The 12,765-nt window shown below is 53.7% G+C and overlaps 4 protein-coding genes across 4 annotated transcripts; 2 read left to right on the top strand and 2 right to left on the bottom strand.

The window, feature by feature from the left end:
- Positions 1-1,263: 1,263 nt before the first annotated feature.
- On the top strand, positions 1,264-1,566 carry QC763_0064480 (uncharacterized protein; the record flags this gene model as incomplete). Its single annotated transcript, XM_062905893.1, has 1 exon — positions 1,264-1,566. One exon carries the CDS (start codon positions 1,264-1,266, stop codon positions 1,564-1,566), a length of 303 nt encoding a protein of 100 aa, XP_062765598.1.
- A 416-nt stretch (positions 1,567-1,982) lies between these two features.
- Positions 1,983-3,496, bottom strand: UBC6 (Ubiquitin-conjugating enzyme E2 6). The gene is made up of 3 exons (XM_062912619.1): positions 3,223-3,496; positions 3,060-3,139; positions 1,983-2,998 (listed from the first exon to the last, which is right to left on the bottom strand). Exons 1-3 carry the CDS (start codon positions 3,247-3,249, stop codon positions 2,305-2,307), a joined length of 801 nt encoding a protein of 266 aa, XP_062765597.1. The 5' UTR covers positions 3,250-3,496; the 3' UTR covers positions 1,983-2,304.
- QC763_409930 (uncharacterized protein) lies at positions 3,436-5,534 on the top strand. The gene is made up of 4 exons (XM_062912620.1): positions 3,436-3,696; positions 3,789-3,836; positions 3,917-4,103; positions 4,163-5,534. Exons 1-4 carry the CDS (start codon positions 3,664-3,666, stop codon positions 5,401-5,403), a joined length of 1,509 nt encoding a protein of 502 aa, XP_062765596.1. The 5' UTR covers positions 3,436-3,663; the 3' UTR covers positions 5,404-5,534.
- Positions 5,535-5,547: 13 nt separating this feature from the next.
- On the bottom strand, positions 5,548-12,290 carry CDR1 (Multidrug resistance protein). The gene is made up of 3 exons (XM_062912621.1): positions 10,182-12,290; positions 6,397-10,123; positions 5,548-6,331 (listed from the first exon to the last, which is right to left on the bottom strand). Exons 1-3 carry the CDS (start codon positions 10,942-10,944, stop codon positions 6,226-6,228), a joined length of 4,596 nt encoding a protein of 1,531 aa, XP_062765595.1. The 5' UTR covers positions 10,945-12,290; the 3' UTR covers positions 5,548-6,225.
- Positions 12,291-12,765: the final 475 nt, after the last annotated feature.

Genomic DNA, 12,765 nt, shown 5'->3' with positions numbered 1-12,765 from the left:
GCCATGTACCATGCTGCAAGATAGTTGCTAAACTTGATACCGCAGCATATACCAAGACCGCTTGACCACTTTCGATATAGGTGGGGTGGTGGAAGAAGATGGAGTGCAGTCAGCGAGTGGACGCCGATCACCGACAAAAATACCCAGCAAAGCCCGGCTTATTCCGGTTATCCTCTCACTTCATCGGAGAACGAGAGGTAGACAGCCTTCAGCCATAACCGGCACGTTTGGATCTCAGAACATCCGATAAGATGGCACATTAGAGCAATGGGGCACAATGCATGACAGCTGGGCCGTCTGCTTCAAGGAGAGCCTGAGGCAAACCATTGAGCAAGAGAAGAGAGTCCATGGCCGTACCAGCCCTAGGTTCAATACCCTCTGTCAGGCAATCAATGCTCAACGGAGTTGTTGGCCGGCTTCTGGGGCCAATGACGCAAGTCACGCCAGTTCTCGTTTAGGGCAATATATGGGATGACAATGTTAGGAAGTCTCGAGGTCCAAATGGAAGAGTAATCCTATTGAATGCACTCCTTTATGGGCACCGGCCGAGTGTATGTCCCGTACCCTCTTCTGTTGTGAAATGTCCATGTTGACTGCTCATTTCAGACGAGTGGGCTCCGTGGTGGGGCCGATAGCACAATCAATAGAGATTATATTACAGAGTATATTTCTCGTTCGCTCTATTATTATTCCAGGCCCAGAAGAAGTTAGGAACTCCGGGTGCGACAATATTACGTGTAAGCCAGGTGCTTTATGTCCGGGATGGGCTTAGTTTGGCTAACACCTCTAATGATAAGACAGTTCCTGCTCCACAGGTCAGCCTATTTGAGGGACGACCTGCGGTGGAGAAATAATAAGCTGCTCTTTACAAATCAACTTGGGAATTAGTTGCTAAATGCTGTTCGCAGGGCTATTGAGTATATGAGATACCTCTACAGGAATGCCTGAGTCAATAGATATGGTACATCATGCCCATGATTTGAAGCATGACTCAGCGGCATTGCCTTGTTGAGCTTCCAGTTGGGCATCGGGGACTGGTGGCCATGTCCAGAAGGCGATAGCAGGAACAAAGATTAGCGAACAGGTGCCTTGTTTGAATCAAACACGAAGTATGAGCGATGGCTTTCAATCTTGTACGAAATGTAAATCTCTGCTTCTCTTGTTTGGAACCCGCATCTATTTTCTCAACGGCGTGGACATTCAATACCCATACCTAGTCACCCACGTATTCAGCCATAAGCAAACATCATCACAACATCAGCCATGGACAGAGTCTTGGGAACCTACATCTCCAGCCGTCTCTATCGGAGACACAACGACCCTAAGGATCCAGCAAAGTACCACCACAATGAGATCTACGGCTGGACCAATCTCAACAATCCCAAACGTAGAGAGGGCGACCCTTGCAAAGAATGCAGGAAATCTACACAGACGCCTTACAAGGAGACCAAGAATACAGAGTTTGTCGGTAGCACAGATCCGGCCAAAAGCCAAGGTCTTTCGCATCATTGGTGGCCAGGAGCTGTCCCCCGAGTGGCTACGCTCTACCAGGGTGAAATGCTGTGACTGCGGCACGAATCACACGCATGGCCTGAACTATCGGGCTTTGCGAATGTTTCCATGTTGATACCCGCTATGGACCACACGATGAAGATGGTTTCAAGGTCAACAGGAAGCTGTGCACATGTGAAAAGGTAAATGAGTGGGGTTTCGAGGTTGGTCCGTACCACCCGCGGGAGGACAAGTCTGGAGGGGTGTTGAGTAGGGTGAAGAACAAGTTGTTCAATTAAAACATCAGAAGTCGTCTTTTCTCCCACTTGCTGCCAGCGTCTTTGTTTGAGTGAAGTTGGGGCCAAGAATCTGGGTAGGACTAGAACTCTTCCTGTTCAACCGATGCTCCACACCTGGTGTTCACTGCTCCACAGGGCTGAACTTCATGTTCCACAGAATGTACCACGTTTGTTTGGAGCGCCAGGTCCTCGGTAGAAAAGAATGGTATGATCTTTAGATACACTACCAACAACTGCCTTACGTATTTGTGTGTTGTTTACTTTGCTGAAAGCCATATTACAAATGAACATACCGCCGAAATGTGCCGAGCAGAAAGCCTAGAAACCCTTCCATTTCCCGCATAGAAGTACAGTTTGAGCAAAGCCTAATGAGAAACATAACTCCTTGGCCCAAGATGAGGAAACCCAGTTAAAAAACATGGTAATCCAGTGTTAAAGAGACCATCCTCCTTGCCTAAATGGCCCTCGCTGCATTCCCGAACCAACATCCAACTCGCCAACCTCTTTGCAAGACTCATGGAGTGCCCTCACCTAGTAGCCGTGCAATCAGAACATAAATAAAGATGATGCCTCCAACCACCAACATCTTGTTGTTGCGAAGCCAACCTTGCCCTGCTTCTCGTTGCTGAATGACAGCATCCACCACCGCATGGGCTTGGTGGCCGCTCCCGGTAGCAATACCGAGCTGGGGCCCACAAGAAGCAGGGTTCGCCTCAACCATCTTCATCCCCGTAGCCGTATCAATCTTGTTTTCTCGCATCCACGCCCAGTTTTCAGCGTCAATTTCTGGCCATTCCGACTTGAACTTGAGACCGCCATCCCCGGCCTTGATGTTGCCTTTACCAGCCTTGCTGTCTCTTTTCAAGTGCGAGCCGCCCCCTGTCGAGTTCCACCACCGAGATCGCGCGGCATACATCCTCCTCTCGGCCTCGGTAGCCGACACCGACCCAGTGGTCATCTCCTCCGATGTCATGAACGAAAGCAGGCCGATCAGAATGGTCGATACCTCCCAGGCCGGATTGAATGATCGTGGGTGGAAATCCGAGATGGAAAGACAGAGACGGCTTGACGGTTGGAACCGGCCGGAGGGGGTGTGCATACGGATCGCTGGTGGGGCGAAGGGGTAGTTGGGAGGGAAAATCAGGGTTCCCCAGTACTGGCCGCCATGGTAGGGGGTGTCCTCAGGACCGGTGATAACATAGTGCCACCTGTAAGAGAAGCTGGTCAGTAGCCGTTCTTGTGTTTGCGCGGGGGAGAGGCGGTTCCTACTCCAGGATATTGGTTTCCGAGGGGTGGGCTTGGATGTACGGAGGTGGGTTTTCAGAGATGCTCTTGTATTCGCGCGTCAACTGGATAAGAGGAACAAGTCAGACATTTCCCCCACGAACGACAGACATGTGGCCAGGCCAGGAGGACCGAGAGAGACACTTACGCGCTTGTGCGCTGCACGACTGGCCATCTGAACGAGGAATGAGGGACGTGGCTGATCGGGCGGGCGGTGACGGTGCGCTGAGAGAGAGATAGTGTAGTTGCTGAAACGGCCCAAACTGTAGAGAGAGGGGGGCGCGCAGAGTGTTGAATGCGCTGGACGTTGGCTGGGGATAAAAGGCCTGTGGCAGCGTGGGTGACGAAATCAAGGTTGGAGGGCGAAGGCAAAGAGAGGGTTGCGGCTGACAGGCCCACCGGTCCCAAAGGTGAATGGAAGGAATCAGAGGAAGTGGGGCCTGCGCCTTCTTACGTCAGCGATGCACCGAAGCCAAGATTAAAGTGGATCCGTTTCGAGCGCCCCATTCCCACGGACCCTTGTCCAATCCAATCCAGGACTCTCACTGAAGAGCTTCCGAAACCAGTGACAGCAAGCCTCACTCACAACATGGGAGCCTCTCTCGGCTCCGGCAGCAGCGGTGTAAGTTTACAAGAGAATGGCATTCTACTGTTTGGCCAGCCGGACTCTGGGACTCTGGATGAAGACTATTAACACACCAATCTCACACATAGGCCGCCGTTCCTTCACAACACCAGGCCTACGATAGCAAATCGAACATGGTACAAGACATTTGCTTTCGGCGCTCTTGGCTGCTTAATTTACTGTCTCAGGGTCACTAACAGCACTCCCTCACGCACAGCTCGATGAGCACCTTCTCACCCCTGCTGCTATCAACTCCATTGAAGTGCACGGCGCCTCAAATACACGCCGGTCTATTCTCGATCGTATATTCAAGCCTCTTGTGGAGGGCCCCGAAAACTTATCCTCGACCCTCGGCGAGAGCTTGGAGCGTGTTGGTGCCGCTACCCGGCGGCTCTCCCGTTTTGGTGCGTCTGTGCCTCTTCATCAAGAACTCAGAACCATGCCTAACATGACCTTCACGTAGATATCTTCAAAGAGGACGGTTTCGGGGCATTCATTTCCGAGGCCAACCGGCCTGATGCTCCTCCCAACAGGACAGAGCTGGACATTGCCATTAACGTCAAGGAGAAATCCAGACTGGTATTCACCGCCGGCACCGACTTTGGCAATGCAGAAGGCTCCGCTTACACCAATGGTGTATTCCGAAACATCTTTGGTGGTGCCGAGACTTTGTCCATCAACGCCAGTACCGGCACACGCACCAGATCAGCCTACAACGCCAGCTTCTCCACCCCATTAAACGCCAACCCAGACATACGGCTGGCCTTGGACGCTCTCCGCTCATCAACACAAAAGCCGTGGGCATCCCATGACGAACACCTCACAGGTGGCAGCCTTAAGCTCTCATGGTTGAGCGACAGCAAAGCTACCCACACCGTCACGTACAACGGGGTATGGAGACAGTTGACCGGCCTGGCCCCCAAGGCTTCCCCCACCGTTCGGGCCGACGCAGGTGACTCCGTCAAGTCCTCAATAGGCCACACATACACTCTCGACCGCCGAGACAACCCCATGCTCCCCCAAAGCGGCTATCTCCTCAAGACCACCTCCGAGCTCGCCGGCTGGGGACCCCTAAGCGGTGATGTGGCCTTTGCCAAAACCGAGCTCGAAACGTCCGGTGCTATCCCATTATCCCTCCCCGGCTCGCAGGTCAAATCAGGTGTTTCCATCGGCGGGGGTGTCCGTGTTGGTCTTCTCTACCCCCTAGCATTGGGCTACAACCCTGCCGCTCCAGCTTGTCCAAGCCGCATCAACGACCGGTTCCAACTTGGCGGCCCTGCTGACGTCCGCGGATTCAAGCTCGGCGGTCTCGGCCCCCATGACGGCGCTGATTCCGTCGGTGGTGACGTTTTCGCTGCTGGGAGCGTGAACATGATGTTTCCTCTTCCTCGTCTGGGTGCGGACTCGCCGTTGAGATTCCAGCTCTTTGCCAATGGTGGCCGAATGGTGGCGCTTCAAAAGAGGGTGGCCACAGGGGAAAATGGGCGGGTGTTGGCCATGGAGCCAAAGAAGGTGTTTGAAGGTGTGGCCTCTGCTGTTGGGCAGCTTGGGAACGGGCTGCCGAGTGTGGCTGCTGGGTTTGGGCTGGTGTATGCCCATCCTATGGCAAGATTTGAGCTCAACTTTAGCCTGCCGCTTGTGCTGAGGAGAGAGGAGGAGGGGAGAAAGGGACTGCAGGTTGGTGTTGGAATCAGCTTTCTTTAAGGTCCCGGTTGTAAGGGACGTGTCAGCGTCAAATGGTTGTATTATTAGTTACCGGAAACAAATAAGCAGTCTTAATTCAGTGACACATTATCATTCCATGAGCACTAAGACTCCTAGCACAAGCACGCAAAGAAAGCAATATCAAAATAAATTGGTATCATATTGATTCATCCACTTCTATCATGACCCATTTTCCCTTTTGACTGTCGTTACTGTCCATGTACAATAGGGGCATTGTGCTATAGACAAGACAAAAAGCAAACCAAATCCAGGATTTATGTACAAGAAAGCAAATTCCAAACTGGAAATGCAATATAAACGACCCGCTTTGCCATGAGGCTCATCAATGGCTGCCTCCCTTCCTAGGTTTGACCCAATACGAAAAGGAGTTCTATTCTTTTAGACATTATATAAAAAAATAAGAGAGAAACAAGGACAGTGAAGATGCAAGAAATGTACATTTGGTATCCGATCGCTTTGTATGTGTGTGGGTGTATGTGCGTCTGCTATGTGCTGCTTGCGAGACGGTGGTTATGAGGACAAGATGGTGTAAATGCTTTGGTGTCTGGTGAGACCAGGATTAAGCAGGGGCGAAGCAAAAACAAGTCGCAAGATATCAAGAGCAAAAGCGGACTTTGCCTCGATGCCGGTGTGGAGGGGAGATCATGATGACGGGAGGTGTGGGGACAAGATGCGCATCGTGTTATGACACGAAAGACGAACTCGTACCACCTCACCCAAGCATCATCGTTTTCGTCGTCTTCGTTACTTGGCTGAAAATTTTTGTTGCGTCTTTTTCGTGGGTCGCAGGAGAAGACCGATCTACTCCTTCTTCGCCTTGGCACCGAGCTTCTTCTTGGGTACACGAACGAGCCAGTATACACCGAGAGCAGCGAAGATGTTGAAGATGATGAAGGCCCAGAGGATACTGCAAAGGGAACAAGATTAGCTGGCTGAACATGAAAAGAATGAAGAGAGAGTCGAATCACATACCCAAAGTTGCGCCATCTGTCGTCATAGTTGGCGCCGACCTGAGCAAGGAACACGTTGGTGTCCTTGATGGTGCAGAATGAGCACATGTCGGTGCTGTTGGGGTTGGTGAGATAACCACCGGCAATCTCCATGTAGGATTCGAGGTACTCGAAGCAAGTTTGACCCGAGGGGGGCGCAAACTTCTGCAACTCATTGGCAGCGCAGACGACTTCGGAGTTGGCGACAGCGGTGGACAGCATGGCGCTGACAAGGTACGTGAAGGGACTGACGCGATACATAAAGATCCAGAACCTGGGCATGGTTTCAGGGGTAGCCAGGACACCGCAGAAGATCAAGCACAAACTGAAGAGCAAGTTGGCGATGTTGCCGCCTGCTTCGGCCGTCTCAAAACCAGCAATGATGAAATCAGTGAAGGTGGAGGTGAACAGCATGAAGGCGACCAGGAGCAGGAACATGAGAGCGCCACGCTCGGCAGTCTGGCCGGCGGCGGCAGCGTTTGCATCAAGCCCGACGGGGTAGTACCAGGTGACGAACATCAGAGCGGCCATGAGGGTGTTCCAGGGGAGCTCAACAATGATCTGCGAGAGCATAAAGACCTTCCAGCTGTAGACTTTGGAGGGACGCTCGCGGACCTCATACAAGGAGCGTTGGACGACGAAGTGAGGCATAGTCTGCTGTACGAGCTGGCCGAAGACGGTGAGAATGTTGAAGATGGCAAACATCTGGTTCTGGAGACCCTGGATGGTGTTGGGAGCTTTGAAAAAAACGAAGCCGATGAAGAGCGAGACGATGAGGCAGAGAATGGCCTTGGAATAAATGTAGGTGGGAGTGCGCCAGTATTGCTGGAAGACACGATGGGTGACACTGCGGAGTTGCTCGCCGAAGGGAGCAGCGAACTCACGATAACTTCCATCGTCGGTGGCGAGGGCATCAGAGGGCTTGGCCTGGGCCTTGAGACGCTGAAGCTCTTCCTGGACGGCAGCATACTCGGGACTCTCGCGCCAGGCCTGGTGCCAGTCGACATTGGTAACACTTCCAGGGGCAGCACCGATAACCTCCAACATCCACTCAGCGGGGTTGGCGTCAGCAGGGCAAGGGAAACCACCATTGCGCTCAAAGTAGGAAGTCATGGTCTTGGAGTTTTCGCCGATATCGCCAAAGTACACAGTCCTGCCACCCTTGGCCAGAAACAAGAGTCTGTCGAAGCGCTGGAAGAGCATGGCCGAGGGCTGATGAATAGTGCAGAGAATGGCTTGTCCGCTCTTGGTGAGCTTCTCGAGAAGATCCAAAATGGCCCAAGATGTTTGACTGTCGAGACCGGAGGTAGGCTCATCAACGAAGAGGAGCAGAGGGGGCTTGGCAGCAAGTTCGACACCGATAGTAAGACGCTTGCGCTGTTCAACGTTGAGACCTTCGCCAGGGACACCGATGATGGCGTCAGCGTATTCCTCCATTTCCAAAAGCTTGATAACCTCATCAACATAAGCGAGCTTCTCTTCTCGGGGGACGTGCGCGGGTTGACGAAGGAGAGCGCTAAAGTTCAAGGCCTCGCGAACGGTGGTAGTTTGAAGATGAAGATCCTGTTGCTGAACGTAGCCGGTCTTGCGCTGGAAAGAAGCGTCTCTGGGAAGGCCATCAACAAGCATTTCTCCCGTGATAACACCCATGGAGGTTCGGTCAGCCAAGCAGTCGAGAAGAGTGGTCTTGCCAGCGCCGGAGACACCCATGAGAGCCGTGAGAGTACCGGGCTTCACCCATCCGTCCACATTGTTCAGGATCTGGCGAGTCTCCTTCTTGACCTTGACCTCGTAGCAGACGTTGTTCCAATGGAAAACACTAGTCGAGCCCTGGATGTTGCCACTCTCCTTATCGGACTGGTACCCAGCAGCCGCCTTAGCAACAGGTCCAGCAACAGCGACACCGCCAGATTCGGCATCACCCTTGTTCTCCTTGAAGGACGCAGGCTTGTGGCCGCGACGGAAGAGCAAGACCTCACCCTTGCTCTTGGCAGCAGAGACTGTCTCAGCCGCAAGCATGTAGGTGGTGGTGAAGAAGGCGATGAAGGCGAGCAAGATACCAAAGTTGCGCCACTTATGAGATACGTAGTACCTGAAAGCCGAGTTGATGTAGTCGTCGCCATTGACAACAGATGAGCCAGCAATGGAACCGATGGCGGAGCAAGCGCGGTTGGCCGGGCTAATGTCACCATAACCAGGAATCATGAGGTTAGGCACAAACTGGGTGCAAGTGAAATTCCGACCGTGGAATTCGTTGACCATCAGAGACTCGAAGGAATAGGCCAGGGGATCGATGTAGTTGATCCAGCGGCACCATCCAGGCATGTAATCAATGGGGATGACGAAACCAGTGAAGATGACCAAGGCGAGAATGATGGCGGCGGCGGGAACCATGGCCTGCGAGAGCGTTCTTGTGGAGCTGGCAATTGTCCGGAAGATCATGGACATGACCAGGACAGTGAAGAACGAGAACAGCAGGAAAAAGAAGAAAGCGCCCGCTTCCCGACGCAGATTCGTCATGAAGTACAAGGTCAGGTTGAAGACGAGGGTGTTGGCAATCTTGTATGGCAAATCGCACAGCATCGAGGCGATGGCTTCAGCAGATGGGTGGTAAAGAGCGTACGCCTTGTGTTTTTCGACAATGGGACGTTGCGAGTAGAGAGTGAGAATTTCGAGAGCACTGGAGAAGGCGTTCATAAGACAAGCGAAGAAGAGCAAAGCGCCACGCTGGTAGAAGCTGTCCGTTGTGGGTTGGAGGTTGTAGAAGATACTGGAGATGATGAGAGCCATGATGGTGTTTCCAACCAGAGCACCGATGCTCAGACTAGGATCACCGGTCAGGCGCTTCCAACCTCTCCAGAGGCACAGCTGAATCTGCTGCATGTAGGAGAGGGTGAAGGGCGACTTGACACGCTGACTCTTGGCCTGCTGGGCCTGCTTGGACGCACGGAAAGCTTCAGCATCGGGACCGTTGATGGGATGCGACGCCTTGTAGGCTTCGATCTGGGCCTGCAGAGCCTGGTACTCGGGGCTCTTCTTCCAGGCGGCAGCGAACTCATCGGGTGTGCGGGGAGCCTTGTCCTCCCATCCAGGACGCACAACACGCTCCAGGGGACTTGTCATGGAAGTCAAGAAATCGGGGGTGGTCTGGCGGGAAGGGCAATCGAAGCCGAGTCTCTCGAAGTACTGACGGGCCTCGCTGGCCTTTCCGAAGAAGATCTGACGTCCTTCGTAAAGCACGAGGGCCTTGTCGAAAAGGTCGTATGCGCTCTGGGGAGCCTGGTAGATGGAAACGCAGCAAGTGCTCTGGAAAAGGTCGCTCGACATTTTCAGGTTCTTGCAGAACTCGATGGCATTGGCGCTATCGAGACCTCTTGTGCTGTTATCCCAGCACTGAAGAGGGGCACCAGACAGGGCAGCCTCGGCAATGGTGACACGCTTGCGCTCACCACCAGACACACCGCGAATGTACTCGTTACCTACACGGGTGTTGACTGTGTGGCTGATGCCGAACATGGCCATCACAACATCCCTCAAATGCTGGGCAAATATGTTCTTGGAGACTCCTGGGGGAAGTTGGCGGGGCGCGCGGGCGCGGGCAGCAAAAGTGAGGGTGTCGCCAACTGAAAGCTGGGGGAAATGTGTGTCAACCTCAGCCGTGTAGATGGCCTCACCACGATGGTGCGTATGCATCTCCTTGGCAGTCATGCCTGAGGCACTGGTTAGCACGGCGTGTTTGTCGGCCAGATCGGCGCAGATTTCACATACCTTGGTAGTTGAAGTACGAGTTCTCATCCATGTAGATGCCGTTGTAGTCACCGGCAATGGTCTTGAGAAAGGTACTGCAGCCGGAACCTGGGGGACCAAGCACAACAAGCATCTCTCCCTTCTCGACCACACCATCGAAATCGCGCAAAATGTCAATGCGACGTCCCTTGTTGCCGGTCAGCTTGCGGGCGAGCCCAACGAGCTCGAGCCAGACGTTGGCAACATCCTTCTGATAATCGGTGGGCGCGCCGAAGCCGAAGACGTTCAGGTGCTGGAAAGCAACACCGCTGGTCCGGAAAGAGGCGCCCCGGCCGTCCATCATGCTCACGACGGCCTTTGCCCATGCCTTGCTGTTGAAATTGGGCCCATTGGGGTTGATGGGCGAGTTCTCATCTTGGAGGGCGGCTTCGAAGACATTGGTGCCGGGCTCGACACCGTAATGCGACTGTGAAGTGTACTTGCGCGCCAATGCAAGAACGGCGCTGTGGCGGCGCTCCTCCTCAATGGCTTCCTCATCCTCGTCGGCGGCATCGGTGATGTTGCCCTTCTCATTGCGAATAGCGGCTTCACTGTCGGCCACCTCAGTCAGGGACGTAGCCCTCGTCCTGCTCACGTCGTTCTCATTCCGTCCCGGTGAAGAACCCCCAGCAGTCACAACCTCCTCCCGCTGCTGGTCGTTTGTCGTCGTTCGCCCAAGTGGCGCTCCGGTACTCTGCGCCGTGAGGTCGTAGTTCCCGAAGGAACCTGCCCCAGTAAAGGACATGGTCGGTTCGTTGGCTGTCTCCAGGTGGTGGCAGTTGACGAAAGGGGCTGTGAGACAAGATCGGTGTCTATCACTCAGTCGCAAACACTCAAAGTCTTCGAAAGTCGTACAGTTCGAAGAGCAGCAACGGCGCAAAGAACACCAATAACACCAAGAAACTGGCAAAAGTTAAAGAACGAGAGACAAGAAGACGAACAGTCCCACGACGCGTCAGAATACAACGACGACGAGTCTGGTTCGATTGCACTTGGAAAAAAAGGACCTTTGCTTGGCCCCGATCGGGGGTCGCGAATTATAAAAGTGACAAGTCTGGGCAGACGGAGTCTTCGCAGGGCCCGAGCGGAGCTAGTCGAGATCTGGGCAACGGGGTCTGCGCCCACCACGCAGTGCGAGACCTGCCCACCGCTCCGGGTTCTTCTTCTCTTGTTGTTCGCCCAGCTTCCAGCTCCCAGCTCCAGTAACCACTTCACAGGGAAAGTTCCCGGCAGCAAAGCGTGAGCCTTGTGGAGCTGGATCCCCGCCGTGGGCTGTCTCTTCATTGGGTTTGCCGGGGCGTCCAAGGCTTCGAGAGAACAAACTGGCGATGTGTATGATGCCGACACGGTTCCCGTATGTAATGCATTACGCGCCGTGCAGCCGGTTCCGACACTTCGTGAATCTCTCTGTGACTTAGAGGTCGATCGTGCCATCTCTATGACGGATTGTTCTCACGCATGAATGTTTGGTATCGCCATGTTCTGGTGTAGGGGATACTTGCCCCCTTTGGCTCGTTTTCGTTCCCCAGAACCCTGATAAGTGCTTGATCAGGCAACGGGTGAGATCGTGGATATCGTTAGCGGGGTTTTTGGTCCATTCACCGGCATGCGAAATTGCACCGTGGGTCCGTTACATCAGCTTGTTCTTGGGCTTCTCTCCCCCACCAACCGTCAGTCAAGGGGGAAAAAAAAGGGTTGGTGTTTGCCTCCCCCACAAACAGAGCAGAACCTCCGCCCCCTTATCAATCTGAATATGTCAGCATACGTTGCCATCATGCCCTCCAACAAGTAATCATCCCTCAAAACTACAGCTGTCTGTGCTCGGTCATTGTGAAAGTCGGGACTGTGTGTCTTTGCGCTTTCGCACTCAAGCCCCTCATTGTTCCCCTGAGTCCTGACTAGAGACCCCCGCCTGTTTGTCTCAAGCACGTGGGGAACACCCGACCCCCAGAGATCAATAAAAGGTCTCATCTTTTGGAAGGCCTTGGCGTTTTCTATCCCCCCAATCCAGGCGCAAGAGAACGGGACTAGACGGGACGAATATCTTCTGCGGATCAAACGCCATCCGAAGAAAGTATCCCGACATGCTGGGATCCATGTGGGCCACTGACGGTCTCAGCCCCCTTGGCTCGCAGACTTTTCGGGGTCCATCAACAGTCCGATAGCCCGCCGTGCCCTGCCGTGACAAGACGTCGCGGAATGCCAAATATCACCATTTCACCAGCCCAACGGCTCCGGGAGAGGCCCGCGCCGTGCTCTGATCTGTGTCCGGCCCGGCTCAGCCCTACAAGATCGGAAGTCTTGTGGAAGTCGGTGCACTTGTCACATCCGGTGTCAAGCAGGTTGATATCGGCTAGTCCGCTCCGTATGGACTGCCAGCTTTACGCGTACTGTCGACCGCTCAATGCTCGCTCGACCACTCCGAGGTCAGATTCCCGATCCCGATTACGAGTACGAAACCGCGTCCCAGTCAAACTGTCAAACAATGTCAAGACTGTGCCATCTGGTCCTGTTGGCTCAGACCCGATCGCTGATTTGGTTGTCAATGAAAAATCAGTCTAATAAT

This window comes from Podospora pseudopauciseta, chromosome 4 (assembly GCF_035222475.1).
Source record: "Podospora pseudopauciseta strain CBS 411.78 chromosome 4, whole genome shotgun sequence".
NCBI classification, from domain to species: domain Eukaryota; kingdom Fungi; phylum Ascomycota; class Sordariomycetes; order Sordariales; family Podosporaceae; genus Podospora; species Podospora pseudopauciseta.
This window is presented reverse-complemented; position numbering and strand designations above follow the sequence as displayed.

Bases quoted from the DNA above. Each gene is read 5' to 3' on its own strand.
- UBC6 (XM_062912619.1), bottom strand. From the start codon at position 3,249: ATGGCCAGTCGTGCAGCGCACAAGCGC. The intron at 3,140-3,222 runs GTAAGTGTCTCT...CCTCTTATCCAG, and splicing joins GTCGTGCAGCGCACAAGCGC to TTGACGCGCGAATACAAGAG. The intron at 2,999-3,059 runs GTAGGAACCGCC...CTTCTCTTACAG, and splicing joins TCGGAAACCAATATCCTGGA to GTGGCACTATGTTATCACCG.
- QC763_409930 (XM_062912620.1), top strand. From the start codon at position 3,664: ATGGGAGCCTCTCTCGGCTCCGGCAGCAGCGGT. The intron at 3,837-3,916 runs GTACAAGACATT...CCTCACGCACAG, and splicing joins ACGATAGCAAATCGAACATG to CTCGATGAGCACCTTCTCAC. The intron at 4,104-4,162 runs GTGCGTCTGTGC...ACCTTCACGTAG, and splicing joins CCGGCGGCTCTCCCGTTTTG to ATATCTTCAAAGAGGACGGT.
- CDR1 (XM_062912621.1), bottom strand. From the start codon at position 10,944: ATGTCCTTTACTGGGGCAGGTTCCTTCGGGAACTACGACCTCACGGCG. The intron at 10,124-10,181 runs GTATGTGAAATC...CCAGTGCCTCAG, and splicing joins CTCGTACTTCAACTACCAAG to GCATGACTGCCAAGGAGATG. The intron at 6,332-6,396 runs GTATGTGATTCG...TTCCCTTTGCAG, and splicing joins GACAGATGGCGCAACTTTGG to TATCCTCTGGGCCTTCATCA.